This window comes from Kryptolebias marmoratus, linkage group LG24 (assembly GCF_001649575.2).
Source record: "Kryptolebias marmoratus isolate JLee-2015 linkage group LG24, ASM164957v2, whole genome shotgun sequence".
Classification (NCBI taxonomy): domain Eukaryota; kingdom Metazoa; phylum Chordata; class Actinopteri; order Cyprinodontiformes; family Rivulidae; genus Kryptolebias; species Kryptolebias marmoratus.
The window spans coordinates 16,137,363-16,164,208 of NC_051453.1; the positions used below are offsets into that span (position 1 = coordinate 16,137,363).

A 26,846-nucleotide genomic window follows, 5' to 3' on the forward strand; every position below is an offset into this window, starting at 1 on the left:
CATATTGAGCTTAATTGACCAGCAGCTTATAATTTAAATGTTTCATGACATTTGCACACAGAAGGATTCTTTCTTTGAAACAAACAGAAGAAATAAATAAGGTTAATGTGTGCAAAGTTTTGCATTCTGCTTGTCCTTTTTTTTTTCTGTTTTTTTTTTCTTAGAGATCCGTGTGTCTTTGTGTGCAGGACTCGCATCACAATCGCACAAATGACGACTCCTGCCACCGTTAGGAGTTCAAGCACCAAGTTCTCTTCTTGAATAGGGAGCATTATTTTCTGAAAGAGAAGATGTATAATGATGAAAAAAAAAAAAAAACACCAAGCGTATGAGTTAAAAAACAAAAAGGATTACTCCGTGTGTCGATTTTTACCTTCGTGACGTTACTGTGGAGGCGGGCGTCGACTCGTGGGCGCCGGCTGGCCCGTGCGCGCTCTGTGGCGGTGCAGGCTGTCCAGGATGCTTTCAGCCAGCAGCTTGACGTCACTGTGGGTCTGCGGGTGCGCGTGAACGTGCTCCAGCTGCTGCAGGCCGCCCTCCTCCAGCAGCATGCTGCAGTAGCGAGAAGCTGCGGACGAGGGGCAACAGAATGTCGAAGAGATGAGCAGTTTGGCTCGGAGGGGAGGCGCTCGGGCAAACGGATTCGACTGAAGTAATGCTCGGGTTTCATGTTTTCATATCAGCGTCTCACCGTTTTTGCTGCAGACGTGCTGCATGGCCCAGGCCGCCCACAGCTGGACACCGGGAGTGTGAAAACACTCCAGGAGCGGAAAGAAGGGGTTAAAAGACCTGAAATGTGAGTCAGGGACAGCAGTTTTTATTTTAATTCTGAATATTTACCCTTCCAAGTTAAAGAACATAACTCCGGAAAGCAAACAACAAAAAAGGTGCTGCTCTGTAATTGTATGAGGCTTTCTTAACAGCATTTTAAGCTCTTCAAAACCCTTTAAAATGCATTTCCCACTCCCCCATTCACACCTACACTCACTGCTTATTGTGTACAAAGCACACTAACACTTCATACTTCAATTCTATCATGAAAAAATGTACATCTTATATATTTCATTACATTTATTCGAGTGCTATATTTTTTTTTAAATTCTGGATCAGGGTGAATGCACTCTAAAACATGAAGAAATTACAGAAAACGTAGCTTTAATAATTAGTTGTTTGAAATAAAAATAATTGTTTCCAGCTTCTCAGATGTAAGGATTTGTCAAGAACCCTTTTTTATTGTTTGCATCGATTTGTTATATTTTTAAATAGCTTCAGGTTTCGGTTGTCATTTGCACTAATTTTGACGGCATGTCCTATAAAATATGAGCATGTCTCCAAGTCAAACAATAGATCGAATATCGGAGAAATAATCCGCAAAAGAAAAAGAGTCAACTTGAGCTAGACACAACAGTAAAATCTGCAATCTGCAGTTTTTAAAGAAAGAGCATCTCACCTGTAGGCCACCATTTCACACTCAGGAGGAGGCCACTTCATAATGACAGCATGCTGGAGAGGCACATGAATGGATGACGGTTAGCACAGAATGATTAAATACGCCACGAGCATCAACCCTAACCAGCCCTGCTCGAGTCCTACCAGCTGCTCAAGCAGTGAGGAGCGCAGGCTGGGGCTGAGCGTCCAGGCCTCCTCTCCCCGTGATGTCAGGTGCGCGAGGATGCCGGCGGCGAAGTAGCTGACCTCCACCTCGGGGCTGTGCAGCAGAGCGCTGATGTGGTCCAAAAAGCCCTGCACCATCAGCTCTCCGTGCAGCTCCCTAACTTCTGCGATGTTGTTCTGCACAGCAAAAATGGGTAGGAGGGAATCTTAAAGCTTTATCAGGTTGACAGAGTGTTTTATAAAGGGATGATAAAGGATCAGCAAACTCACCAGGAGGCCAAGAACCTTCTGCTGAATGGAGGATTCATTGGGGAAGGACTGCAGTGAGGGTTGGAGGAGAAGGAGGGAAGGGCACAAACAAACAAAGAGATGATTCACCCCTTTAAAAAAATCTGCTCTGGATCGTCTTGTTAATGTTTCTGTGTACCTCCAGAACTTTAATGAACAGATCCAAGCCCTGGTTCTCGATGAAATGGCGGCAGGTTGTGGGCGACTCGTCCGTGAGGTTCCAGAGTGCGCTCAGCGTAAACTTGAGGGTTGCGTCCACCACGCTCTGACTCGCTTTCTGACGCACGATGTGGAGCAGTTGCTGCAGGCCGGGGAGAGCGCGTTTGTGACGAAAACTCACACTTCTCAACAAACCGGTACGGAGAAAAAGAAAGCGGAGATGAAACGCATACCTTGACGATGAACAGCTCCGCTCCCAGCTGAGCTGTCTGTTCTGTAGACAACTGCAAAAAACAACAACACCTGTGTTCGCAGACTTCCTTGCAGATACAAATCATGGAAAGCGGAACAAAAACACAATAATGTACCTTAGCAGCTAGTATGGAAATGATAGCCACAGCCATCCTCTGCATGTTTTGGTCTTCGTGGTTGCAGAGCCACTGCATCACTAGTTTGGCAGCTTCAAACCTTAATTTATAAATTTTAACTTTAGACACTTTGTTGACGCACTTTTGGGAACATTTAATTCAGATACGTAGATAAAGGATTTAAAATTGAATCTAAAAGTCAGTGTCACCTGTTGAAGGGAACCTCCTGCAGGATGCGATCGCTGCACAGAGACAACAGACAGTTCTTCTGCAGCTACAGAACAAGAAAACAAAAAGGTTATAGCTCCTCTTAGTCCTCAGACTGTGGGCCATCATATTAGCAATTGTTTTTTTAATTGACTCTGTCCAGATGCTGAGGCCAACTGAACCTTTTAATATTAGTTCATTTAATAAATTACAACATTCTGTTTTTTCAACACTTTTGCAATGTAACCTAATTGTGCCACTTTCCTTCGAGAAAAATCCAAAACACACCGGTTCGGACAATATCTCAGAATCGGATTCCAAGAAGGGAAGAGGAAAAGAGAAGTGGGTTTTTTTTTTGCAGGTTGTGGGAAGTTTCTTACATCATTAACATGTCCAGGCTGTCACGACACAATCTGATGTGCATTTCTGCAAACATGTAGATATTATTTTTAAATGAAGAGCTGTACAACACGGTCCAGATATTTGCCATCTTTGTATATTATACTACTTATTTAACCGATATTTGTGTGAAACTGGCTAAATGGATCAGCAACACTGTCTTCCTGGCAGTGTGCTAAGCATTTTTAAACTATGTATTGACTTTATAACACCACACTCAATAGATGTTATAAACACGAGTGGGCTGATTTTATATCAACAACAATATGACTTAAACAGACAAATAAAGTTTATGATGCTGGTTAAATATTCCTGACTATGCAATAACTAGAAGATAAATATCATGTAAATAATCAATAAAGCTTGATCGTTCTCACAGATGGTTGATGTTCAAACTATACTTCTCTGCAAACATTTTTGACTACCAGAGAGAAATTTGCTCTTTCCTCCTTCCTTTATGGCAACGGGAAAACAAACAGAGCCACTGTTTATGACGACAGAGTAAGATCAGGGCTGAGACTACCTGTTGGTGGTTGGGGAAAGTCCTCATGGCCTCCAACAAGAGCTGAGTGACGGTGCTCAACAGTCGGACGGGCATTCCTGCGGCCAGGTCCTGCTTTGTCAGGTTGAACACACACGCACTAGCTGCCAGCTGGACATTTAGAGTGGCCGGATGATTCTTCATACCCAGAACTACCAGCTAAAAGGAGCAGGTTTTTTTTCATTAGACATATGTATTGATTAAGCATGACACGACAATAACAATGAAAAAAAAAAAAAACGCCTCTAAAGAAGTAAAAATGAAAAGTCTACCTTGAGGATGTCAGGTCTTGGTTTCTCCATGACATGAGTCAGGCTGAACAGGTGGAACAGAGCTTCTCTCACAAACCCCTCCCTCTCACTGTACCGCCGCAGCGCTTCGCAGATCTGATTCTCGTTAGCTTCTCCTGTGACCTGTTTGCACACAGACGGCAGCTCAACAAATCTGAATATCTGCATGCTTTGACCAGAGGTCGAGGTCCATGTATCCAATCCTACCTTTAGATTTCCTTCTCCGGAGAGAAAGTCAGAAAAACCAGCATCTGTAGCTAAAAGCCCCACGAAAGTCATCCCCGGTCTCTTCTCAACAAAGGCCCGAACAGCTGCATCTGTCACCTGCAACGCGAACAAACATGAGAAGACTCTGAGGCTTGTACTCTACATTTTAGTTACAATATAAAGGAGCTGGAGGCACATGCAAACCTGCTTCCTCCCTGAGACATCGAGGGAAACGAGAGCGGGCAGGATCCCCGGCTGCCCGAGCAGCTGACGGGCCACATCGGAGGTAAACTGTTTATCATCGCTGATGTCCAGGTGCTGCGCAGACGACATTTTATGAGTTGTCGCATCGTTTCTTCATATGCAGCAAACTCATCTGCACCTTTCCACTAACCTGCAGTACTTTCAGCTGGCCTATAACTCCCAGTAGCTGAGCGGTGCTCATTTCCAGCCTCTTCAGCTGGTGTAGTGTTAGAGAGCGAAGTCGCTCCTTCAGGCCCAGCAGTGGAGTCAGGTTGGTGACGGAAGTGTTGGAAAGATCGAGGCTCTCCAGTCGAGGCAGGGAGCAGACGTCAACAAGCCCAGAATCGTAGAAGTCCACGTTAGCGAGAGAGAGGGAGCGCAGGCCATGCAGGGTGCTGAACTGATACGAGATCGGCTCCTCCAGGGAGGACATGGTGAGACCGGTTAGGACGAGTCGCTGGAGAGATTCCTGCGAGAAGTTCGGGGGGAAAGTTTAACTTAGCTTCATGCTGAAGGAGGAAAGGGTGGCTCAGTCACAAAAACATGACATGTTGTAACTTTTTACCTGACAGTATTTATTGGTGGCCAGTCCCTGCAGAATATCAGGAATGGTGAGGTCTGCGTTGACCCTGGCAGCATCCAGCTCCAGCAGCCTGTGCGGGCACAAGGCCTTCTGGAAAGCCTCTGCAGAGATCCGCGCTGTACGGATGCACGCTCGTCTCAGCCGCAAGTACTCACAGTTCTTAAACACGCCCACGGTGCTGTCATTCAGCAGACCTGGAGTGGGGGAAAAAAACAACACTTGTCAGGGCTCAGTCCAGTTCGTTACTGGATTGTTCCTTCGTTACTAACAAGATTTATTCTTTCTTTTTTCTTCAGCTGTTCCCTTTTCAGGGGTCATCCTCCTCCATCTAACCCTGTTTACTGCATCCTCTGTCCTCACTCCAACTACCTCCATGTCCTCTCTAACTGCATCCATATGTCTCCTCTTTGTCTTCTTCCTGGCAGCTGCGTCTCTAACATCCTTCTACCAATATACCCACTGTCCCTCCTCTGCACATGTCCAAACCATCTCAGTCTGGCCTCTCTAACTTTCTCTCGCAGTCGTTCAACCTGTGCTGGACCTCTGATGACCTCATTCCTAGTCCTGTCCATCCTTGTCCCTCCCAAGGAGAACCTCAACATCTTCAGCTCTGACACTTCCAGTTCTGTCTCCTGTCTTTTTGTCTCCAAACCATACAACATAGCTGCTCTCACCTCTGTCTTATAAACCTTCCCTTTGACCTTTGCTGCCACCCTTTTGTCACAGATTACTCCTGAAACTTTTCTCCGTCCACTCCATCCTGCCCGGACTCTCTTCTTCACCTCTTTGCCACAACAGGATTTACCTCTCCTTAATAATCTCTTATTGGTTAAGGAGAGACGTACCCTCAGATCAGGTAGCTTGAACATTTCAAGACTTTCAATCTTTTTCTTTTACAGTACATAATTGATGACTTCTAGATCAACAATCAACTAATGCTGTCTAAGTCTTATGAATCTATTAAAATGAATTACATTATACTTAATGCAATGCAATGAAAAACACTATATTTATGCCCTCCAACAAAAGACAGAAAAAACCAGGGATACTTTCAAATGAAAAGGAAAGAAAATCTACAGAGGAATAAAATTTGACCAATATGAATCTGAATTATTTACATCAGTGAAAAATGACACGAGCAGAAAATCATGTGTTTAATAATAAGGTTACGTAAAAAAAAAAAAAAAAGGTAAACATTTTAATCCATTTGATGAAGGTAAGTTACTCTCTCCTAGCTCTTGGTTGCTGTGTTCCTGGATCTTTTTTTTTCAGGTTTACCTTCAGAGGCCATCTTGGCCAGCAGCTGGTCTGCCAGCTCCTGTGGGAAGAGGACGGCCTCCCTGAAGGACCAGGACCCGTCAGAGAGCTTCACACAGAAGAACTCCAGGTTCTGGCTCACATAGGTGAGGCACAGGTCTGTCAGAGCCGCCGGAGACGCGTCATCCTGAAAACAACAGGAGTTAGCTAATGAAAGTGGATTTTACCGAATTGTTTTTTAAGTATGACATTCGTACCGTGTTTACCTGAAGACAAAACTGAAACTTACCGTGCTAAGGAAATTACAGGCCATAGCCATGGTGATTTAATAAAAAAAGATGTATTTCTTTTAGCTTATGCAGAAGAGACTGGTGTCTTTTTTCGGATTTGTTCTCTTGTTGTCAGGGAGCTCCGTCTCCAAGTCTTTTCAGGTTTTTTTTGTTTCCACCTGGCTGGGCTGAGATCGAGACGACCAGACGAACCAGCTAGCTAGCTCACTTGTTGTTGTCCGCGAGCTCGGAAATCGCTCCAGACGCAAACATGTCGAGGGCAGACGGCTGCGGCTGAGTTCATGTAGACTAATCAGCGTGGCGACCGAAACCGGACGGGAACCGAGCTTTGACGGCGAGCGAACGCTGTTTTTGACGGAACCGAAGAGACAGACAGTAAACAAAGGTCACAACACCGGAAGTACATGACGGGGAGACGGAACTACGAAAGCCCGTAGAGGTGGATTATAAAACCGGGTAAAGGCATCACCTGGAGACATACCTCTGTTTTTTTAAGGGGGTAAGTGACACATTCGTGACTTTAGTACGCTTTCATAACAACTTTACCCACTTATATTGTTGGGTTTTAGGTAAAGGAGACGCTTTTATAACTCGAACAGCTCCTTATATTCACCAAGGTCAAGCAGCCGTGGATGTGTGGAGCAGAAACTACAACACGTGAGTTGCGTGGAGTCGAGAGATGGCTGGACTCATAAACTTTGAAGATGAGAACGAAGTGAAGCAGTTTTTGGACAACTTGGGAGTGGAGTACAGCTTCCAGTGCCACAAAGAGAAGGACCCTGAAGGTAAAAACTAAACTAAACACTGAGCCCGGTTATTGTTTGTGCAGTATTTGTTATCTGTGTCTTTACTTTAGGGTGCCAAAGGCTCGCAGACTATTTGGAAGGGGTGAAGAAGAATTATCAGTCCGCAGCACAAGTCCTCAAACACAACTGTGAGACAAATGGACACACGGAGAGCTGCTACAAACTGGGAGCTTACCATGTCACGGGCAAAGGTACTAACACCACCTGCTTCTTCTTTAAGTCGCACCACATTTCAGAGTCAATTACTGTCCTTTCCACGGATAATGACAAGATTTAAAAAGAACAAAGCTAGGCCTCTGTGGTTATTAGGTGCGTAAAGTCCCAAAGTAGGACAAAAAGTGCAAAAGTTAGCACTTTGAAGGCACTAACACAAGGACATAAACCTATTTTATGGGTTTAATTACAGCAGTCAGGCATAAATAAAGCATTAACTGTCTTCTACGACATGTTAAATCCCTCTCTTTTTGATTGATTCACAGATTGATAAACTATAAAAGTGATAAATCAACAAGAATTCATAATTAGTAATAACCCATAAGAGGAAATCCCATGTTTTTATATGAATCTAGCACACTTCATTCAGTTGTGTAAGTGTACTTGAGCGTAACTGATGCAAATACATAGATGAGATGACAATAGCAACTCACCACTGCGTGTTGTAACAGCCGTACTGGTGGTGTCTCTTTAAGATGCTCTAGTCTAGCTGATGACGTCACACGTATGCGCCGTAGCTTCTCTGTGGAGAGCGAGGGAGAAGTGCTAGACGGACATGTTGTTTGGACTCTGCTCATTTTATTTATGTTTAATATAATAGCAGCCGTTCAACCGGGCTTTACAAGGTTGTGGAAGTGCGTTTATTAAAGATTACACTGTGGAATCCCAGTACCAGTGTGATTGCAAGTTTTTTTTGATCGACCCGACGAGTTTGACGCCTCCTCTCCTCCCTCGAACGTAACCCTAGCGTTACAGTGTGTCATGGTGTTTGTAGCATGTTTTGTGACATTTGGCCCTAGGAAAACTTTAAGAAAACCAACAAGTTAACGGCACTCATTGGGAAATGTATAATCAGTAGTTTTTCCAGATGTATCGATATGCAAAGCTGAAAAGCAGGTATGCACTCAGTGTAAACAAATCACTTTCATCTGCATACGTTTTCAACTAATCTGAGCCTAAATTCGTACCAACGCCTCGTAATTATCGGACTTCTTGATCTCAAACAGCTCTTCCGCAGATGTCGCCGCTGTCGACCTGTTTTTTTTTTTTTTTTTTTTTTTTTTTAGAAAACACACGAGTATCTTTTAATAACTGTTCTGATTTGGTAAAAAGAATATATACATGTAAAAAAATCAGATGAAGTAGCTTCTTATTGAATTCAGAGAAGGATGGAGACCATTTAGATATTTAAAAACAAACATTACAGAATTTGATACTTTCTTTATGGTACCTTAATTGTTTCTATTGTGGATCTTTAATACTTAAGGGACAAGTTTAATTTTTTGTTGCACTGTCTTGTCAACCTAATTGATCATAAACATACACTAATGTAATTTTTTCAAAGTAAATATTTTCCATACTTGTAAGAAATGAGTTTGATCGAAGCTCCTCTAGTGTTGTTTGTTTTAAGTCACTACATAAGATGCAAGAAGGCGTTCTCAGTAGAGCTTGTTGAAATCTTTTCACCAGGTGGGATGACCGAGTGTCTGAAAACGGCCTACTCCTACTTTCTGCGCGCCTGCAACGCCGAAGGAAAGAGGTCTGTGGACGCCTGCCACAACGTCGGCCTGTTGGCCCACGACGGGCGAGCTGTGGAGGGAGGGCCCGACCTCGCGACTGCGCGGCAGTACTACGAGAAGGCCTGCGCCGGCGACTTCGCTCCCTCCTGCTTCAACCTCAGCGCCATGTTCATCGAGGGCAACGGCAAAGGCCTGGCGCCAGATATGACTCAAGCCTTCAGGTACGCCAGCAGAGCCTGCGAGCTGGGACACTTGTGGGGCTGCGTCAACGCCAGCCGCATGTACAAACTCGGGGACGGCACGGAGAAAGACGAGAAGAAGGCGGAGGAGTTGAAGAATCGAGCGAAGGAGCTCCACGGTTTGCAGAAGGAGAGGCAGATTAAATTTGGGGAGTGACGGCGTCAAACTGCATGAAATCGTTTTGTTTTACCTAAACACGGGCTGTTTATCAATGCTGTTTACTTGTTCAAACAGACCATAATGTTAGTTTTTAAATGTACCAGTTTGTCTGAATGCAGGCTGTAGCTGTGAAGATTGTGAGAACTCTGCATTATGTAAAAGAAACAATAAATTAATAACATTATACTGTTTAATAACAAGGATAAACAAACACGCTAGGAGGAAGTGAGGTGGTTCTGATGAGTAAAACTCAATAACATTATAAAAATAACTTGTCACGTGCTAATTAAAGTGCAACTAAATGGTGCTAAATTTAACTAAATATTGCAACAAAACAAAAATGATCCACAAATCATAAAAAACTACACGGCAAAACATTTTATTTAAACACAAACATTTTATTAAACAACAAAAATAGAAGCAAATAGTCAGACTTTCTTGCAATTTTTGAAAGTGGTCATGTAGAATACATCTTTAGGCTTTCTGAAGACTTTCAATGTTTGTTGTTTTTTTTTTTTTAGAGAAATATTATTTCAAGAATTAATTCAGACATAAAAAGGCTCCTAAAGTCAAGGGATGAACCAGTGTTGTGTTTATTCAAAACAATTTGAACTAGATTTCGAGTAATTTTGTTACAAAGATGCATTTTCTTTCCATTTTTGTAGCCAAACATACCAAAGATAACATAGATCAACACACAAAATAATATTTTAGCCACAATAAAGTTGATTCTCAAAGATCTATTAGGTGACAACCTGACACAATATGTGATCAACTGAAAGGTGATGCATCTCTTAGGTCCTGTGTCAGGCTTTTGCTAGTTTCCCCCCTTATTTCCTAAAAATGCAACTTTCAGACACTGTTCATCTGCAGTAGATACGTTTATTTTTGTCCTCCGCTTGTGCGCATCCCTCATTTCTTTCAAGCACACGGTGCACAGTATGTTATTAATGATCGGGTACATGGACTGGACAGAAAACAAGTGAAAATGTTTAAATTGTTTGCACAGTCCCCTGTGTAAATTTATAAAAGTCTTTACATTTTGAAGCCTTGGAGCAGCCATCAGATAACTCCCAAAATTGGGGTTGGGACCCCACTGTGGGTGGCAAAACAAGTGAGGGGTCTGGAGATGATATCAGGACATCTTTTGCCATAACTATTATAAAAAAAATAGCAATCATAATTGATTATAAATACTTGTGTAGTTGTTTAGGCTGTCATTGCATCCTTGTATGTATTTGCTCATTAGTAATGTTTTGTTACCAAGTGTCTGATGATGACATTTTGTGGGTCAGAATATGAAGAGAAAAGATGATGCATTACTGCAGGCGACCACAAGATGGCGCCAGAGTCAAACGCACGAACCTCGCGCTCTTTACGATTCATGCAGGATGCTCAGTGCAGAACCATCTGTTTACACAAAAATACGAGTCCCGGCTGTCGAACCGATCATAACACACGAACAACAACAATGCGGGCAGCTGATGGAAGACGTCCGAGTGAGAAGAAGCGGGTCCGCTGTGGGAGGTGAGCGGCAGACTGGCCCAGTTTGCTCCCTGGAAGCTCCGCCCGTTAGCGCCTCCTCAGCCCCTCATTCAAAACACAACACAGCTGTTGCGAGGTGCACTGTCGCGAACGGAGCGTTAAAAACGACGAGCCGACACCGCTGTCCTCTAATGTCCCCGCTGGAATATCGGGCCCAGGAACGGCAAAACGGTGCACTCCGGTGAGTTACGGAACAAGATGAAGATGAACTTTGTTATCGTGTGCTCGCATCGTTCAGTAATCCCCCTCCTCCCCCTCATCGGCCGTCGAGTTAGCGAGCTAATGTTAAGCTCCGTCCGCGGGTCTGGGTGTGTTTGTTTTTATCTACCGCGCGTTCCTTACATCAAAATAAATCATGGTGCGCGATGATGCGGGACAGGCTGAATGGAGGCACGGTGGCTCTGGGGTTTTGCCGTGCAGGCATTCTGTAACTGGATGCGGTGATATGTTTTAGCTTTTTTATTTGAAACCCTCAATCCACGTGAAGATATGTTCGCCCCGCCTCATACCGAGAGAGCGAAGCGGAGGGTTTGACGCGTTGCCATCGGTAAATGATGCGCCCCCTTTTTCTGGCTATTGAGCCAGCCTAGTTAGCGATATTTGTAACACGCTAATATAGATAACTTGGACACAGTGTGTGTGTGTGTGGAGGGGGGGAATTGAGTGAGCTGAGCGTTTGTGGTTTGACTTTATCCAACCCCTGTTTGTGTCGAGGTGTTAGCTTGTTTTTAGCAGCCGCTGCAGGCTCCCCCTGCTCCGTCGGATAGCAGATAGCTCATTGGCGGTGAACCCCCCGCACAGTTGTCCTCCGGGGAGCGCTTTGGGTGTGGCGTGGGTTCACACACACACACACACACACACACACTCAATGCCGTGTGTAGCCTTAGTTTACTTTGTCTGAGTCACAGCACTTTGGAGTCGGCATGCGGAGCTGAAAGTGGAGGCATTTTGAGTCCTGTGGCCTGAAATTGTTCACATACCTCGAGCTTGAGTCTCTCAAAGCGCAGCTGCTAGCTAACCAGACTCCAGCAGCATCTGTCTCAAACTCAACCAGAACCATCGTTCAGATTGGCTTTCCTTCCACCCAGTCCTTGCATTTCAAATTTAAAGAGTGCACCACTAAATCCTCTTAGTGGACCAGAGGAACTATAAGCTTACATGGGTGGAAGTGACCTACCACTCCTAACGAAACTTGATTTGTCTTTTACCCAGTGTTTTCTTGATTTCAATGAGGATTAGTCTGAGAATAAAGGGGCCAATTGATGATATTTTTAAAGATATGAACTCCCATGATCCCTGACCCTAAACAGTCATTTGCTATCAACTAGAATAGAATAGATTAAACCTTCATTAGTCCTCCGACAGGGAAATAAGGATTGCTGCAACAGCAGATTTGATTGCGATAAAAAGAAATACTTTCATAAAGTTAATAACAAGTATTTATTGAAGGAATGCATATCGCCCACTGCCCTTCATGCCAGAGATTAGGACTAACATCAATTTATGTTGAGAAATGATTAAGTTTTGGTCAAACCTTTTAAATAACATTAACCCTCTCAAGGCAGACATTGCAGATTTGCAACAGCGAATTGCATATACCTAATTACTCCACATTCATATTTTATGAGCCTTATTTTACTCAGATGATAATTTCCCCAAATATCTGATTTTTCCTGTTACTAAAACTTAATTTGAGCCTGAGAGGGTTAAGAGCAAATGTCATGCAGTATCACAAGATGCCACGGGAATGACTCTCATCTTCTACCACATCCAAACTGATCTCAATATCTGTAAAACTGACTGAGTTATACCCCTTTTTTGTGTTGGCTAATATTGATTAGCTGTGGCAGCCATTTTAAAGTTATTTTACCAACAAACTGGTGAAGTTCAATAGTTGATGCTAAAGTTTTAAGGAAAGCTCTTTTACAAATCGTACACGTTGTGAATGACTCTCGGCTACTACCGCACCAAATTTTTAGCACAATATCTGTAAATTTGCATTGTTTTTTTGTGTGCGTTTCCACAGCCAACTTGTTTTTCACTGTTGGCTGTGGCGGCCGTCTTGTATTGGGTTGCCTCGAAAAGTTAATCACTCGTAGATGCACGTCCTATAATTGCGTTGTGAGAATTTAATTAGAATCCGTCCAGTGGTTCATGGGATATTTTGCTAACGTCAAAGCTGTTTACACCAGGCAGACTCTTCTGGCTTTCCTCAGTTAAACTACTTTTTTTTTTTTTGTATAAACACAACCTTCCTCCTCGGTGACGTGACTATTCTCTCCTCTCGCCCTTCTTTTAAAAGACTTTAAGGAATGTTCTGTATTGATGTTTTGTGGAGCTGCTGTTACGAACACTTCACATATGACCCGGAGGTCACCGGTTCAGACGCATGACTGCCGTGGCCTTTACAGTCCTGGGCTGCTGTTCAGATAAGACCGATGCAATCTTGTTTGAGTTTTAACCGTCTCCTTTGTCACTTAAATACTTGCAGGATGTATTTATTTGAATATTAATGACAGTGGCGGCCATACTGGTTCCGACTAGAGTTAAAGTTTCGTCCCTGAAAACGAATTCTTTCCAAATTCTGGTCATTTTCAGCCTTGCAGATGGCAAAGAATTAATTCTTTTTTGGGGGGTTTCACTTTGTCTAATTTAGTCTAAAATCAGAGAAGGATGTGGGAATTTAATAGAGAGGTCACCGGTTTAAAGTTAAGCCTTAACATGGATGGTCAGCGTGGTTCTAAAACATTTCCCCAAGTCGCCCAACTGTTAGGCCTTAGGTTTTTATCCAGTAAAACACCGTTGATTCAGGCTTCGATCTTACCCAGAGCTTTGCACTTGTCTTAAGCGTCACCACACCCATCCATGTGCCTATTTATACATGCTGTAATATTATTTGCGTTATGCATCTTTGGGTTGATCTCATTCTTCGTCTGTAAACGAAAACGTCATGTTGCAAATCTGTTTGCCGCTTGCCAACGGGAACGGTGCGAACGCCTGGAGGCTTTGGCGAGGCTCAGGTGGTTAGCGAGCCGCATCTTCTTTGTTTAATCACGTCATCTTGCAAATTCCACCGAATTATTTATGCCTTTGCAAAGAATGTAGGGCTGTAATTGAAACATCGAGTGCCTGTTGCAGTCTGAGAACGCCATTAAAAAGATGGGTCTGTCTTTGCAGACGTTATCCAAATGCAAACTTTAGTCACAGCTCACGTTTCACTCCCTGATTGATCGAAACCTACATGGACTCCCCGTGAGGTAATCTGAGCAGCAGCTACTTGTAGGAAACCGTCCACTGGTCATTACACATGCCACCTCCACCTTCTGGACCAGGCTAATCCCAGTGATGCCTCATGTATGCAGGCCCATCTGTTCAGGTCCGTGGTGTTACTGCTCTTTCCAAGGCCTACAAATGTGATTAGTTAGAGATTACATCTGTGTGTGTGTGTGAAACGAAACTCCCTTTCTCCGAATCAGAGCTGCATGTTTACAAAGGAATGGGATAAAACACCGAGGTTTCTGCGTCATCAAGTGCAAACCCCTGGCCTCTCTCAGATTTCTGTTTCGCTGCACAATGTTTTTTAAAATGATCCGTATTTGTTGCATGAATGTGCAATAAAGCGCAGGTTGGTGAATACACGGTGCTTTTTGTTTTTCTGTGGCCTCGTGTGGCGCGACAGATACCTTAAAAGCATTTTTTTTTAATCTGCTTTAAAGCTTTTTCTGTGTTCAACCTCCAACTAGGGGCTGTTAATCAGTTGCCACGGTAACTTTATGCGTTTGTCTGGCACATCCATTCAGCACAGATGGAACTGCAAAGTCACATGTCGTCATACTCTTTCTTTGATGCCTCCCCTTTTATGTACACCCCCGAGTAAAATGCAAGGCTTTTTTTTTTTCCCTTTCCCTTTTTCTTTTTGCTTTTGTTTTTATATTTATTGCATAAAGCCATTCAACATCCCTGCCACCAGCAGAAAGAGTATCACAGTCTTAAATGTTTTAAAAAGGTTGTTTTTAAACATTATTACTAATAATACTGTGTATGATAAAGACTGAATGAGGTGTTTATAATGTTGCTGGCATTTGGTTGAAATAGGTGTTGTACAACCCCATTTCTGACAAAGTTGTGTAAAAAGTAAATAAAAACAAAATGCAAAGATTTGTAAATCTCATAAACCCGTATTTTCATCACAGTGGAACATGGTAAACATATCAAATGTTTAAACTAAAATTGTACCATTTTGGGGGAAAAAATAAGGTCATTTTGATTCTGATGGCAGCAACACAAAAAAAAGTTGGGACAGAGTCCTGTTTACCTCTGTGAAGCAGCCCCTCTTAACATCAGTCTGTAAACATCCAGGACCTGAGGAGAGCAGCTGCTGGAGGTTTTGGAGGAATTATCGTCCCATTCTTGTCTAATGGAGGACTCTAGCTGCTAAACAGTCCTGGATCTTTGCTGTAGCTTTTTTTTTGTTTCTTGATGCGTCAAATATTTTTAATGGGTGAGAGGTCTGGACTGCAGGCGGGTCAGTTCAGCACCCAGACTCAGCTGCTGCAAAGCCATGCTGCTGTAAATGGATGCAGGTTAGCACCGTCTTGTTGAAATATGCAACGCTTTTCCTAAAAAAGATGACATCTGCGTGGGAGCATATGTTTTAAAACGTGTGTATACTGTTTTGCATTGACGGTGCCTTTCCAGATGCGTAAGCTGCCCATGTCAGAGGAACTGATGCACCCCTATACCATCAGAGAGGCAGGCTTTTAAACTGCGCTGATAACAGGCTGGATGGTTCCTCTCCTCTTTAGTACTGAAGACGTGGTGCTCGTGGTTTCCAAAACAGTTTAAACATTCAGTTCATCTGACCACAGAACAGTTTCCCTCTCTGCCTTAGTCCATTTTAAATGAGCTTTGGTCCAGAGAAGACAGCAGCGTTTCTGGATGGTGTTCACATCTGGCTTCTTTGCATGATAGAGCTTTAACCTGACACTTTGAACTGTGTTGACAGACAGTAATTTATGAAAGTGTTCCTGAGTCCATGCAGTGATGTCCAGAACAGAATCAGACCTGTTTTTAATGCAGTTTAGCCCGAGGGCTCAAAGATTACAACCATCCAGTTCTGACTTTCAGTCTTGTCCTTTGATCTCAGAGATTTCTCCAGAATCTTAAAAGCTTCTGATGATTTTATGAAATGCAGATGATGGGAGATTCAAAGTCTTCCAATTTTTCTGTTGAAGAACATTATTCTGAAATGATTTCACTATTTTTCGATAGAGCTTTTGCAGTCTGGTGAACCTCTTCATAGCTTTACTTCTGAGAGATTCAGCCTCTTTAAAATCCTCTTTTTATACCCAGTCCTCTTTGCCAATAAACATAATTTGGTGCAAAAAAACCTCTCCAGCTGTTTCTTATCTGTACCACTTACTTTAACAGCCTTTTGTTGCCCCAGCGTCATCTTTTTTGAGATTTATCGTTGCCATAAAATTCAAATTCACCTTATGAAATTTGCAAATCATTGTATTCTGTTTTTATTTACAGTTTACGCAGCGTCCCAAGGTTTTTGGTGCTGGGGTTGTAGATGTTGGCTCGGCTAACACTTGATTAAATGTGAAACAACAAGACAAGAGACGAGTATAAAGCCTGATTTCACTTCCCAAACGTTTTTTTTAACCCACAGCAGCATTTGAGGAAGTAGCGTGACGTTGCGTCCCCTCATTGTTGTGTGTGTTTTGTCATGCGGTTCCTGCTGTGTGGAAATCACAGCTCCTGTTTAGGAGAAGTAAAAGCCACCAATGGTGGTGGGATGCAGACGGCGTGGTAGCGGAAGCGGCACACAGAGGGTCAGTCTCGACTGATGGCTGAATCTGAGATGTGCACATACAACAAACACAGCTGTGCAAGCAGCAGGAAGAGGATGCCTGGGGCTTTGAGAGTCTTTTAAGCTATTTTTCTTTTCTTTTTTTAAACACCGATGGGCTGACTGTGGCTCTTTTTACAGTGATTATCTTCCACTTGGAAGATCCGTGGTTTGAGCCTCAACATGTCACCTGGGAAAGTAATTAAACCCCACAATGCCCCTGACGTGATCATCACACAAAAGGCATTGCATCAGTAGTGTTTAAGCACAGGATTAGAGTGAGTCTGAATGGAAAACATTGTCAAAGGCTGTATGGTTTTTTCCTGTTCCACATCTGTTAATTCACATGTCAGCGACGCAACCAAGGCACATCACATCCAACTTGATGTGGTGCTGCTCTTTCTTTCGCTTTGCGTTTGTGTCGTTAGCTGGGAATATTGCTATTTTAGTCCTGCCTTGCCTACCTTCGTTTCATTTTCATTATCAGGCAATAGGCGTTACATTACGTCTGACGTTCAGCACAGTTGCTTTGACAAACCCCGACTTCTTGCTCCTTCTTTTTCCCACCTCAGCTCTTCTGTTTATGGCTCATTCGGATCGATCTGCCTCTTGACTATACTATGGATACCAAGCCCTCCTCGTAGATGGTGGTTATGTGATCCTGCGTTGAGCCGTAACTGATCTTCTGAATCAGGAGGCGCATCTGTCTGAGTCCTATCAGGTAAAGTTTCAGTGGGAATACCATTCTCATTGCAGATGAGCTTTAGCTCTTGTTCTGTTTTTGGCCCTGTCTGCCTATTAATACATTTAACAGAGTTAGATAAACCATTTATCTCTTGCTACCAAATTTGCAGCTAAGGATGAATGTCCTAGCAAAGCATTTTATGTCTAAGACGTATAATATATATATATGTGAGATACTTTTACTTTTCCAGGTCTAGCTTATATGACTGTGTATGTATTGCATATAGATTAGCTGCTGCTAATTATGAAGTGTTGATCTAAAATCTTGCAGATGTTTCCTTTTTTAGTATAATTTACCAGCTCTAAAGTAGGCCTAGTCAGTTTGTTGGTTTCAATTAGTTATAGTTATAGTTTGCAGCTATAAGGGTTTTTTTTTTATTATTATTGGCACTGTCAATATGAAATGACACGTTTTCCTGCATATATGAAATATTGCCCACATAAAAGTTTCCATGAGGGCTGTCAGGGGACACTGACAAAGATATTTTCATTTTCTGTATCAAAATGCTGCTCAACTAGAGGTTTTCCAAGGTATCCTCTTCTGGGTTTTAAATATAAATATATATTTTAGGCTTTTATGTGTACTCTGAGAATTAAATTTTCTAGTCTTGTCAGCTTACTAAACAAGTTATGACTTCTCCTTGGCATTGTGTGGATTGAGTTTTTTTTTTTTTTTGAGTAAAATGAGAAGCTGTTGCATTTTGTCCTCCAAATGGAGAAGGTATACTTGGGCTGAAGTGAACATAAACAGACTGATTCCTCACCCTTCCACTTCCCCTCCGTGTATTGTTCTGATCCACCGGTCTGTGTCAGACAACCATCAAGTCTTTTTGGTTTCACAGCCTTATCTGTCTGTCTCAGCTCAGGGGCCCGGGTTAGAGCCGGGCTGTGTCATGGAAACTTTTGAACTTGGTCCTGTGCTTAATTAAAGACAATTCTGCTCTCTTTCTTCTTGCTTTCTTTTTCTCCCGGTGTTTTCTTTTGCAGACTTTGAACCTCAGGACGCAGCCGGCCTCTGGTTCATAATGATCTTTTGTTTTTTCTTACCTCAAGCAGTCTGAATACAAGGCCTATACCCCCCCCCCCCAAAACACCTGTTCGACTGTTTGTCTTTCCTTTTGACCAGACGGCACCTTTCTGAAAAGGAAAAGAAGTGATAATTCATATATATGAGGCAGATTTGTTCCCGTGTTCCTTTTCAGATGATCCATTTAAACTTGTGTGACTGAGACGGTGCTTCCTGTCGCCTTTGTCAGGTTTCCCACAGGTTGAGTCTCGACTTGAAGCCCTCGACTTGCAAACACATGCCTGCAATTACACACTTAACATCACCAACTGTCAGTGTGGAGATTAAGTCATTTATTCCGCATTGGGGTTTGTGTTTTTTTAAATCTAGAGATAGTTGAAATCTTACTATTTTTAAATTAGTGGAACAGGTATGACTGGTAGCGCATTTAAGTTTTTGTTTTTGGTGAATCACTGACTGCTGAGATTAGTTTCCTAGAAAGACTCGATGAAACAACATTTATTTAGTTCTGCTTTGAGTTTTAAAATGAGTTGTGTTTAAAACAAATTGGGTTCCCAGCGAGAGAGGGTGACTTTGCTGCAGGAAACGACGTCCCTCCTATTTTTAGTCACGCGGTGGATGTTTAGCAGCACATGGAGCCTTCCTGCTCCTGTCCTCGGAGAGAACAGAAGCTCGAACCTGAAAGCAGCTGAGTAACTCGGGCCTCCATGCTGTAATTTTTCTCTGTGTGTGTGTGTGTGTGCGCGCACAGACCACGCAGCCCCTTTGGCCACGGTTCTCCGTGGGAGAGGAGGATCACAGAAGGGGCGTGAGGGGCTCCTTCAGGGAGACCAGGGATGAGTGAGGGGGAGGGGAGTGAAAAGATACAGCTGTTTCCCGACTCTCAGCTGTTGCTCTTCTCCCATTTGCTGCAGACTCTTGTTCCTCTCCCTTGGAAGAAGCACACTGTGTAACATTGTTCTGCGGCGTGAGAGAAAGATGAAAGCTTCGTCTCTCTTCTCGCTGCTATCTGATGGGAATCATAACCACCCTCCGTGTTCGTAAGCAGCGTAGTCATGACCAGATTAGGCAAAATCTGAGCTGCTCCTTCTGCTTTTGTATTCATCTCGTTTTTCTCTGCAATTAAGTCTGATATATGATTTATTTATCACGCTTTTCCTTCTGTGTGTGTCTTGTTTGTGTCCTCAACCACTGTCTGTGTCAGTGTCATGTTTTATTCTCCCATGTGATCTTCAATCCAGTGACTTCTCAGAGTCTGGTTGTGTTGCTCATCCAACTCTTTGACGTTGTTGGACGATGGTATGTATGTCATTTGGCACTCAGTCTTTCTCTGATACTGAAAACAGGTGGAAGCAGTTGGCACAGTTTGATCACATACTTTCTTATTTTTATTTTCTCTTTTCTTTCTTGATAATAGTGACTCAATGCTTGAAGACGTGTCATTTTATTGTATATTTTCTGTGCCATGTTAGAGGAAAATAGGCACTTGGCACCGTTTTTGTGTGATCGCGTGTCAGACTGTAAATGCAACATGTCATCTTGGCGAGTTCAAAGTGGCTTCAATTCTGGGTCGAAACTGCTCCATTTAAAGTTGAAATGTTCCTTTTTGTTTTGCTGAGCAGACTACCTCTTCACCTACTTAGCCAGTTGTGATTGATCTGGGTTTGTTTTGCATTAAACGTAAAATAATCCTGGCATTTTATTCATACAGAAACAATGGACTTTACTGATGGCTCAGAGGAATCAAAACCTTTGCATTTAAACATAAAACAGTATAGTAGAGCACCCCTGTAACCCCCCGAAACATAATAAATTTACATATTTTCTATGATAGTATCAGACTCCTACATCCAGGATTTGTCAAATAAATGTCCACATAAACTAATTTCCTTCATCTGGGTATTCATAGTTTGTCACGTCAATAAATAAAGGCATTGTTGGACCAAGGTTGTGGGGGCTTGTTCCTGTGTTTCCTTTTTTTTTCTTGTACATAATTGTACAGTTTGTCAGGTTGCAGCATGTAATTTGTGTTTCATTCAACCCCCCCCTAAGGGCCCACCCAGTATCCAATTGTAGGACTGGAGACTGGGTCCTGCATTTCTTTTTATGGTGAGGTGGAAATTTTTTTTTTTTTTTGTTGCAGGACATACTGGTTTAATTTATTTCATACTTGGTGGTTTTATCTTAGAGAGAGTTAATAAATATATATATATATATATAATTTTTTTTTTTTTTTTTTTTTTGTTTGAAAGATTTCAACTGAGTCATCACAAAATGATGGAAAAACTTAAATTATCTTGTTTTTTTTTTTTTTGGTTTTGTTGTCTTGAAACCAGTCGGGTGTAATTCCACAGTGGGATCAGATCATCAGCTCCTGAAGTGGAAACCGGAGTGTCCACGAGTGGCAGAGAGTAAAAGGAGTGAGAGCTGAAAACGATGCAGCAACATGAGACACTGGCTTAGCATTTGAATCACACAGCCGGTCAGATGGTGGTTTAGTAGCTGAATATTTCTGGTTTTAGTTCTTCTCAGAGGAAATGTCTCTTGAGTTCATGTGATCATCCATGTGAGGAGCAGATTTTCTGCACCAGGAACTGATTGGTATTGTTAGCTGTGTTTCATCTTTCCACAAGTGCACAAATTTCCTCCTAAACAAACAGATATGAAAAATTAGAAGTCTGGTTAAAGGCGACGTTTAAAAAAAAAAAAAAAGTTTAAAATGAACCTGACTTACACACTGCTGTTTGTGAACAAAGTTGGCGAGCTGTAGACTTAAAACGTTTCCTCACTGTTGACAATTTAGTCACTTTCAGCTTCAAATTAAGGTCTTTTATCTGAATTGTGGCCCACTGATTTTATTTTGTCTTTGATAAAGTGATTATTTAAAAACCTGCACGTGCTAGATAGAGGTTGTTTGTCACTCTCTAACTTTCAGGAGCTGCATTTTGCATTGTTTGATGATTCTTTTTTTCCATTTTTGCATCATGTCCAGCCTTCTGTGGGCTTTAAGTGTCTGGAAAATCTGTATCCATGTAAGAAATGTGACTCTCAATTTATCTACTCACACCAGACACTTTATTAGGTACACCTTGCTGGTACCAGGTTGGACCCCCACAGAACTGCCTTAATTCTTTGTGGCATAGATTCAACCATCTGTTGGAAACATTCCTCAGAGATTCTGGTCCATATTGACATGTTAGTGTCACACAGTTGCTGCAGATTTGTCAGCTGCTCCATGAAGTGAATCTTCCATTTCATCACATCCCAAAGGAGCTCGACTGGATTGGGATTTGATGGCTGTTGGAGAAACTGTTGGAGTTCAGTGAATCCAGCCTCATCAGACCAGGCAACATTTTTCCAGTCGCTCATTGTCCAGCGTTGGTGAGCCTGTGTGAACTGTAGCCTCAGTTTCCTGTTCCTAGCTGACAGGAATGGCAGCTGGTGGGATCTTCTGCTGCTGCAGCCCATCTGCTTCAAGGCTGGATGTGTTGTGTTCAGAGATGGTGTTCTGCAGATCTTGGTTGGAACAAGTGATTGAGCTACTTTTGTCTTTCTGTCATCTCCAACCACACTGCCCATTCTCCTCTGACATTACTGAGGCTTTTTTGTCCGAACAAATGCAGCTCATAGATATTTCCTCTTTTTTTGGACCATTTAAACCCTAGAGGTGGTTGTATATAAAAATCCCTGTAGATCAGAATTTTTTGAAATACTCAGACCCGCCCGTCTGGCACCAACAACCACACCACATTCAAAGTCACTTAAATGCCCTTTCTTCCCTGTTATGATGCCCGGTTTGAACCTCAGCAAGTCGTCGTCACCATGTTTACGTGCCTACAGGCACTGAGCTGCTGCCGTGTGATTGGCTGATCAGCTTTCTGTGTTTGCAAACGATTAAACAAGTGGACCTAATAAAGTGGCAGGGGATTATATCTGAATAATTTAAAAAAATAATAACACGTACTTGCTATGTATTTGGCAAAGTTCCCCTTTCGTTCGCATACCTTCCAGTGTCCATACTGAACTACGTATTGATGTTGTCGAGGCAACAGCATGTGAGTCAGTCCTGCTAAATTTAGCATTCAGAGTTGGTTGTTAATTTGGAACGGCATGAAATTCAGCATGAAACGCAGCCAGTCTCATTTTCATTGAAGGCTTGTTTTTGTGCACACTTTGATTTCTGCAGTATTCTGGGGAAAAAGGAACCATTTATCACTTCAGTGCGTTGTAAAAAAAACAAAAATCATTCAAGAAATGAATCAGAGCTATTAATTTTAACTAACTTTGTATTATAAAGTTTTTCAGATTTTAAAATCTCCATAAACATATGGTTGACTCAGCACTTATATTCTTGGTGGACTTAAATGTATTTAATCCTTTAGTCTAAAAAAACTGAAATTGATTTGTGACCCAAAGAATCAAAGTTAGATCAATTTGCGTTGCACATAAAACAACCCAACTACCAAGATTACCTCCATCTTTGGTTCTGCTTCGAAATATTTCTTTGCAATCTGTAGGAAACCCTAATGATGATGAACAACATATCGAGCATCTTGTCAACAGAGCGTATAAAAGTGCAGAGAAAGCATGTGTTAAAGAAAATGTTCCAGATTATTGTTGTAATGACAGCAGATATAAATGAACACAAGTCTGCTGTTGAATTTTTGAGTACATTGATGATGGATTACTGTACCTTTCAGGTTTGAACCTTGTGTAGTAGTTTCAGGCTCTGCTAACTTGTTTTTTTTTTTTTTACACTCTTGAATATAAATTGGAGAACATGTTTTCTTCTCCTTATCATTGCAGTAGTTTTTCTGATTCATTGGACTTGCATTTTCCTTTTAGCCCGAAGGAGTTTCGCTTGTTCTGCCTGTAATGATTGCGGGTCCGATTTGTGCCAGTCCTCAGAGGCTCATAGAGGAAGACATAGAGATCATATCAGTTTCCTCTAAACATTACTGCTCTGACTGACTGCTCTGCCGCTCTGCATTGTTGGCCTGCCTTTTCCTTGTTAATAGTCGACCCCAAACATTTGTGCCGCTGCCAGCGTCGCACTTCCTCGGCTTCCTCCCCCTCCACTCATCTGTCACCATGCTCAGGTCACCCAGGCCTCAGCAGCAGAGTTGAACTTGGGCCGGGCTGTCTGCCTGCCTGCTCCCATTTGGGCCACAAGTCAAGCTGAAGCCAGCACAGACACACACACACACACGGTGCAGTAGTGCTCTGCCTGCACGTGACAGCCTGCTGCTCGGAGGCCCTGCATCATGCTCCATCTCCTAAACCTGCCTCTGTTAGTCTCCTTTTTGGTGCATTTGATGGATACGACATCATTGTTGAAATAATTTACAGACTCGTGGGAGCTGTATTTGTTTAAAACTATACGTTGATTTCAAAATCTAGATTAAAACTGGGCCTCGGGAAAGTGTTGAATTATACGGGTGTTGTATAGGTTTGATATTTGTACATAATGTGCGTGTGTTTTGTGTCATGGGCAGGTGGATTGATTTTGTTAACATTAATCTGTGCTGCCAGCAGATTAGTTTTTGCCCAATGCTATTTGTCCTAGTAGGGTTACTGTAGCTTCCTGTAGCAGAAACGTGTTGGAGCAAAGCTGTGTGTTTTTCTTTTAATTTTAATTTGCTGACCCCTGACGAATATATGTTTGTAAATACCAGTTGAAATGATCAGAACATGCTGTCTTTAGGAATGACGTTGAAAAGTTTGATTCGTGTATAAATTTCCAGCGATAAACACAAAGCTAAATGCGTTAGCTTGTCTATGGCGTTTTCAGTGTTAAGTTAGCATCTATGCTAAATGTTGGTTGGCAGCCTGTAATAAATGGGGTTTTAGACACCTTATTCTGCACTCTTTATTAGTCAGTATGTAGTAGTTGTGCAGTCATTAAGTTTCCAGATAATTTCAATGCATTGATAATTATTTTATAATCACGTCTCAGCTCTCTGAATTGTAATCAGATTGAATTGTGTGGTTCTTCAAGATTCCCACTCTTGGACTTTAAGACTGTGTTTTGTTTTAGCCGTCTTCGAGATAGCTAGCAGCCCTCTGTCTGTTCTACCACGTCGAGTTGGTGTCTACAGTCCAGTCGGAAATGATAAAATATCTGAATTATGTTAGTAGAACGTCTGCTCCATCTCAGATGCAGTGAAATCTCATCCCTTTTGTGTTGTCTTTGGCTCGCAGGCTCGTCTCCTGAGGGGAAGGAGTTACTAAATGTATCTCCAGTTCACTGAATATGTGCATAGCCCTCGGCAAACTAAGGAAAACAGGCTGCTATTACTTTCAGTGGGTGTATTCGCATTTTAAAACACTAACACGCAAATCCAAATTTAGATGTTAGAAGAAAAATCTTGGAATTCATCACACCAGTATCTTGTTGCATTTGTAAAAAAAAAAAAAAAAAAAGATAATAGGAAACATAATAAATGGAGGGTATTGTTACTTTTGTTTGTACACCTGTTATAGTGTGTGTATATATGGATGGATGGATATATATACCCCCTCACTAGTCAGGATATCTGCTGGCAAATGGTTTAATTTCTCTAAAATTATAAACCTGTTCTGAATTGTGAGAATCTGTCTTAGTAACCAACTCCTTGTAGGATAAATTATTGCTGAGCCTTCTGAAAAAAAAAACGACTTTTTACAATTTAGTTGAATGGGCCATATGTAAAGGTGCAAGTGTTTGTAATTGCAGAGTCACTGCAGTTTCGCTGTCAAGTCTTCCCTCTGCACATTGGCTCGTGAAAAAAATGTACTCCTCAGCTAGTCTGAACTACCACGGCGCTGCAGCTATCTCCCTATTGACCTTCAGAAGGGGCGGAACATCATCGGCATGTTAAGTGATGGTGTTAAGGGCCCGTTGGTCATGTTCCCTCAACAACTACACATACATTCACACCAATATACACACACCCAACCGTCGCTCCACAGGCAGTGCCACCAACCTCTGCTTGAACAGCTAACCTGCTGATTGAAAGTGGTGCGTATCGAACTGCTGTAACATGCAGCTGTTACTGTGTGCATGTGCTATTAGCAAGTGTGTGTGATCAGCCTGGCTCCCCTTAGCTCCGGATCAATAGTGCTCTCCCCGGGAGGCGCGATGAGAGCCAAGGGAACACCACTGGCTGGCTCTCTGGGGATTAACAATTCTTGTGAAACATGCGCTGTAGCTAAAAGTTGGAAGTTGCGCTTGTTTTTCTTCCTATAATGGAAAAGTGAACTAGAAACAAAAGTAGCTGCAGCTGGTATGCAATTTCATATCATGCAGCCAATTCCTGCTTTGAACCATGCAGGATGTCAGATAAGCTGCTTGCAACGCTATAATGTCTTCTTTTTTTATTTTCTATTATCTACCAGGCTGATGTTATGGGGGAAACGATTTTCTCTAGGACAGTTCTAACTTTGACAGTGTCAGTGCACTTTGTGTATCTGCTAAAGAGAAGAAGATGGGGGCACAGATTAATGGGCTGTCACATCCCTCACCACTCAGCTCAACACTCTGACCCACTTTAGCTCTCTGACTTTGGTGCATTTTCAGCATTTTTTTTTTATTTTTATTTTCCCTTCAAACGCATCAAAGATCTTCTAGGCAAACTAAAAGCTTATGCCTTATCTGTGCATTCATTATAAAGCAACAAAAAGGTTACGAATGCATTTCATGAAGCGGTCTGAGTCTGAAGGAGGACGTTTGCGCCGTTTTCTGTGATCACCGGGCACAGATTCAGACACGAGGCTTGCGGAGCTGTTAGGTGTCGAATGTGGCGCCGCAGAGTTGTCACAACTGCTCTCTTCAAGCTGAATGCTAAACACGCCTCTCATAGACCATTTAGCAGCTTGAGGTTTCGCCCATGATCACACACACACACACACACGTACACACACACAATGCTGTAAAGACGGGCACAAACGTGGTTCGTCGGGCACACGTGCCGCACTAAAAAGTAAACGTTCTAATGCTTCTGGATTCCTCTGATGGCTTCCTGACTGGAGCAAACTGGCAAGTAAATATGCAAAAGGTAAATCAGTGAAAGCTTTAAGCAGGTTTGTCTGAATGTGTGCAGGTTCTTACAGTGTTGTCAACAGCACAGAGCCTTCTGGGAAGCAGTGCCACAAGTGTAATTAATGAACTATGAAATTGTCAACTTTGTACTACAAACAATTCAAAAAAGGGGAAAACCACTTCTTTTATAGGTCTTTAAACAAGAAAAGCCTAATTGTGAAGTTTTTTTGTAAGCATTTTGGTCTTTATGTTATACTTAATTTGCATAGAAT

The 26,846-nt window shown here is 42.4% G+C and overlaps 3 protein-coding genes across 7 annotated transcripts in view; 2 read left to right on the top strand and 1 right to left on the bottom strand.

Annotated features, from left to right (window-relative positions):
- Positions 1 to 124: 124 nt before the first annotated feature.
- Positions 125 to 6,587, bottom strand: zyg11 (zyg-11 homolog (C. elegans)). The gene is made up of 18 exons (XM_025003946.2): positions 6,446 to 6,587; positions 6,178 to 6,343; positions 4,882 to 5,093; positions 4,468 to 4,785; positions 4,278 to 4,391; positions 4,074 to 4,190; positions 3,849 to 3,989; positions 3,559 to 3,735; positions 2,639 to 2,703; positions 2,430 to 2,529; positions 2,295 to 2,345; positions 2,042 to 2,203; positions 1,885 to 1,932; positions 1,594 to 1,791; positions 1,451 to 1,503; positions 692 to 789; positions 374 to 568; positions 125 to 278 (listed from the first exon to the last, which is right to left on the bottom strand). The coding sequence occupies exons 1-17, from the start codon at positions 6,473 to 6,475 to the stop codon at positions 384 to 386; spliced, it is 2,235 nt and encodes a 744-aa protein (XP_024859714.1). The 5' UTR covers positions 6,476 to 6,587; the 3' UTR covers positions 125 to 278; positions 374 to 383.
- Positions 6,588 to 6,805: 218 nt separating this feature from the next.
- Positions 6,806 to 9,568, top strand: LOC108230771 (cytochrome c oxidase assembly factor 7). Of its 2 annotated transcripts, none has more exons than XM_017407275.3 (4): positions 6,806 to 6,945; positions 7,064 to 7,231; positions 7,303 to 7,443; positions 8,936 to 9,568. In XM_017407275.3, exons 2-4 carry the CDS (start codon positions 7,126 to 7,128, stop codon positions 9,379 to 9,381), a joined length of 693 nt encoding a protein of 230 aa, XP_017262764.1. In that variant the 5' UTR covers positions 6,806 to 6,945; positions 7,064 to 7,125; the 3' UTR covers positions 9,382 to 9,568. The 2 variants fall into 2 exon arrangements, with proteins under 2 accessions (XP_017262764.1, XP_017262765.1); XM_017407276.3 differs by having other exon boundaries at positions 6,812 to 6,945; positions 7,016 to 7,231.
- A 1,272-nt stretch (positions 9,569 to 10,840) lies between these two features.
- Positions 10,841 to 26,846, top strand: part of ralgps2 (Ral GEF with PH domain and SH3 binding motif 2) — a 66,508-nt gene continuing 50,502 nt past the window's right edge. For 2 of the 4 annotated variants that reach the window (XM_017407214.3, XM_017407213.3), the window contains exon 1: positions 10,841 to 11,110. The gene's annotated coding sequence lies outside the window, so the exon portion shown is untranslated. Of the gene's footprint in view, positions 11,111 to 17,350; positions 17,505 to 26,846 lie in introns of those variants that run through there. The other 2 variants (XM_017407212.3, XM_025003948.2) reach the window with 2 other exon arrangements.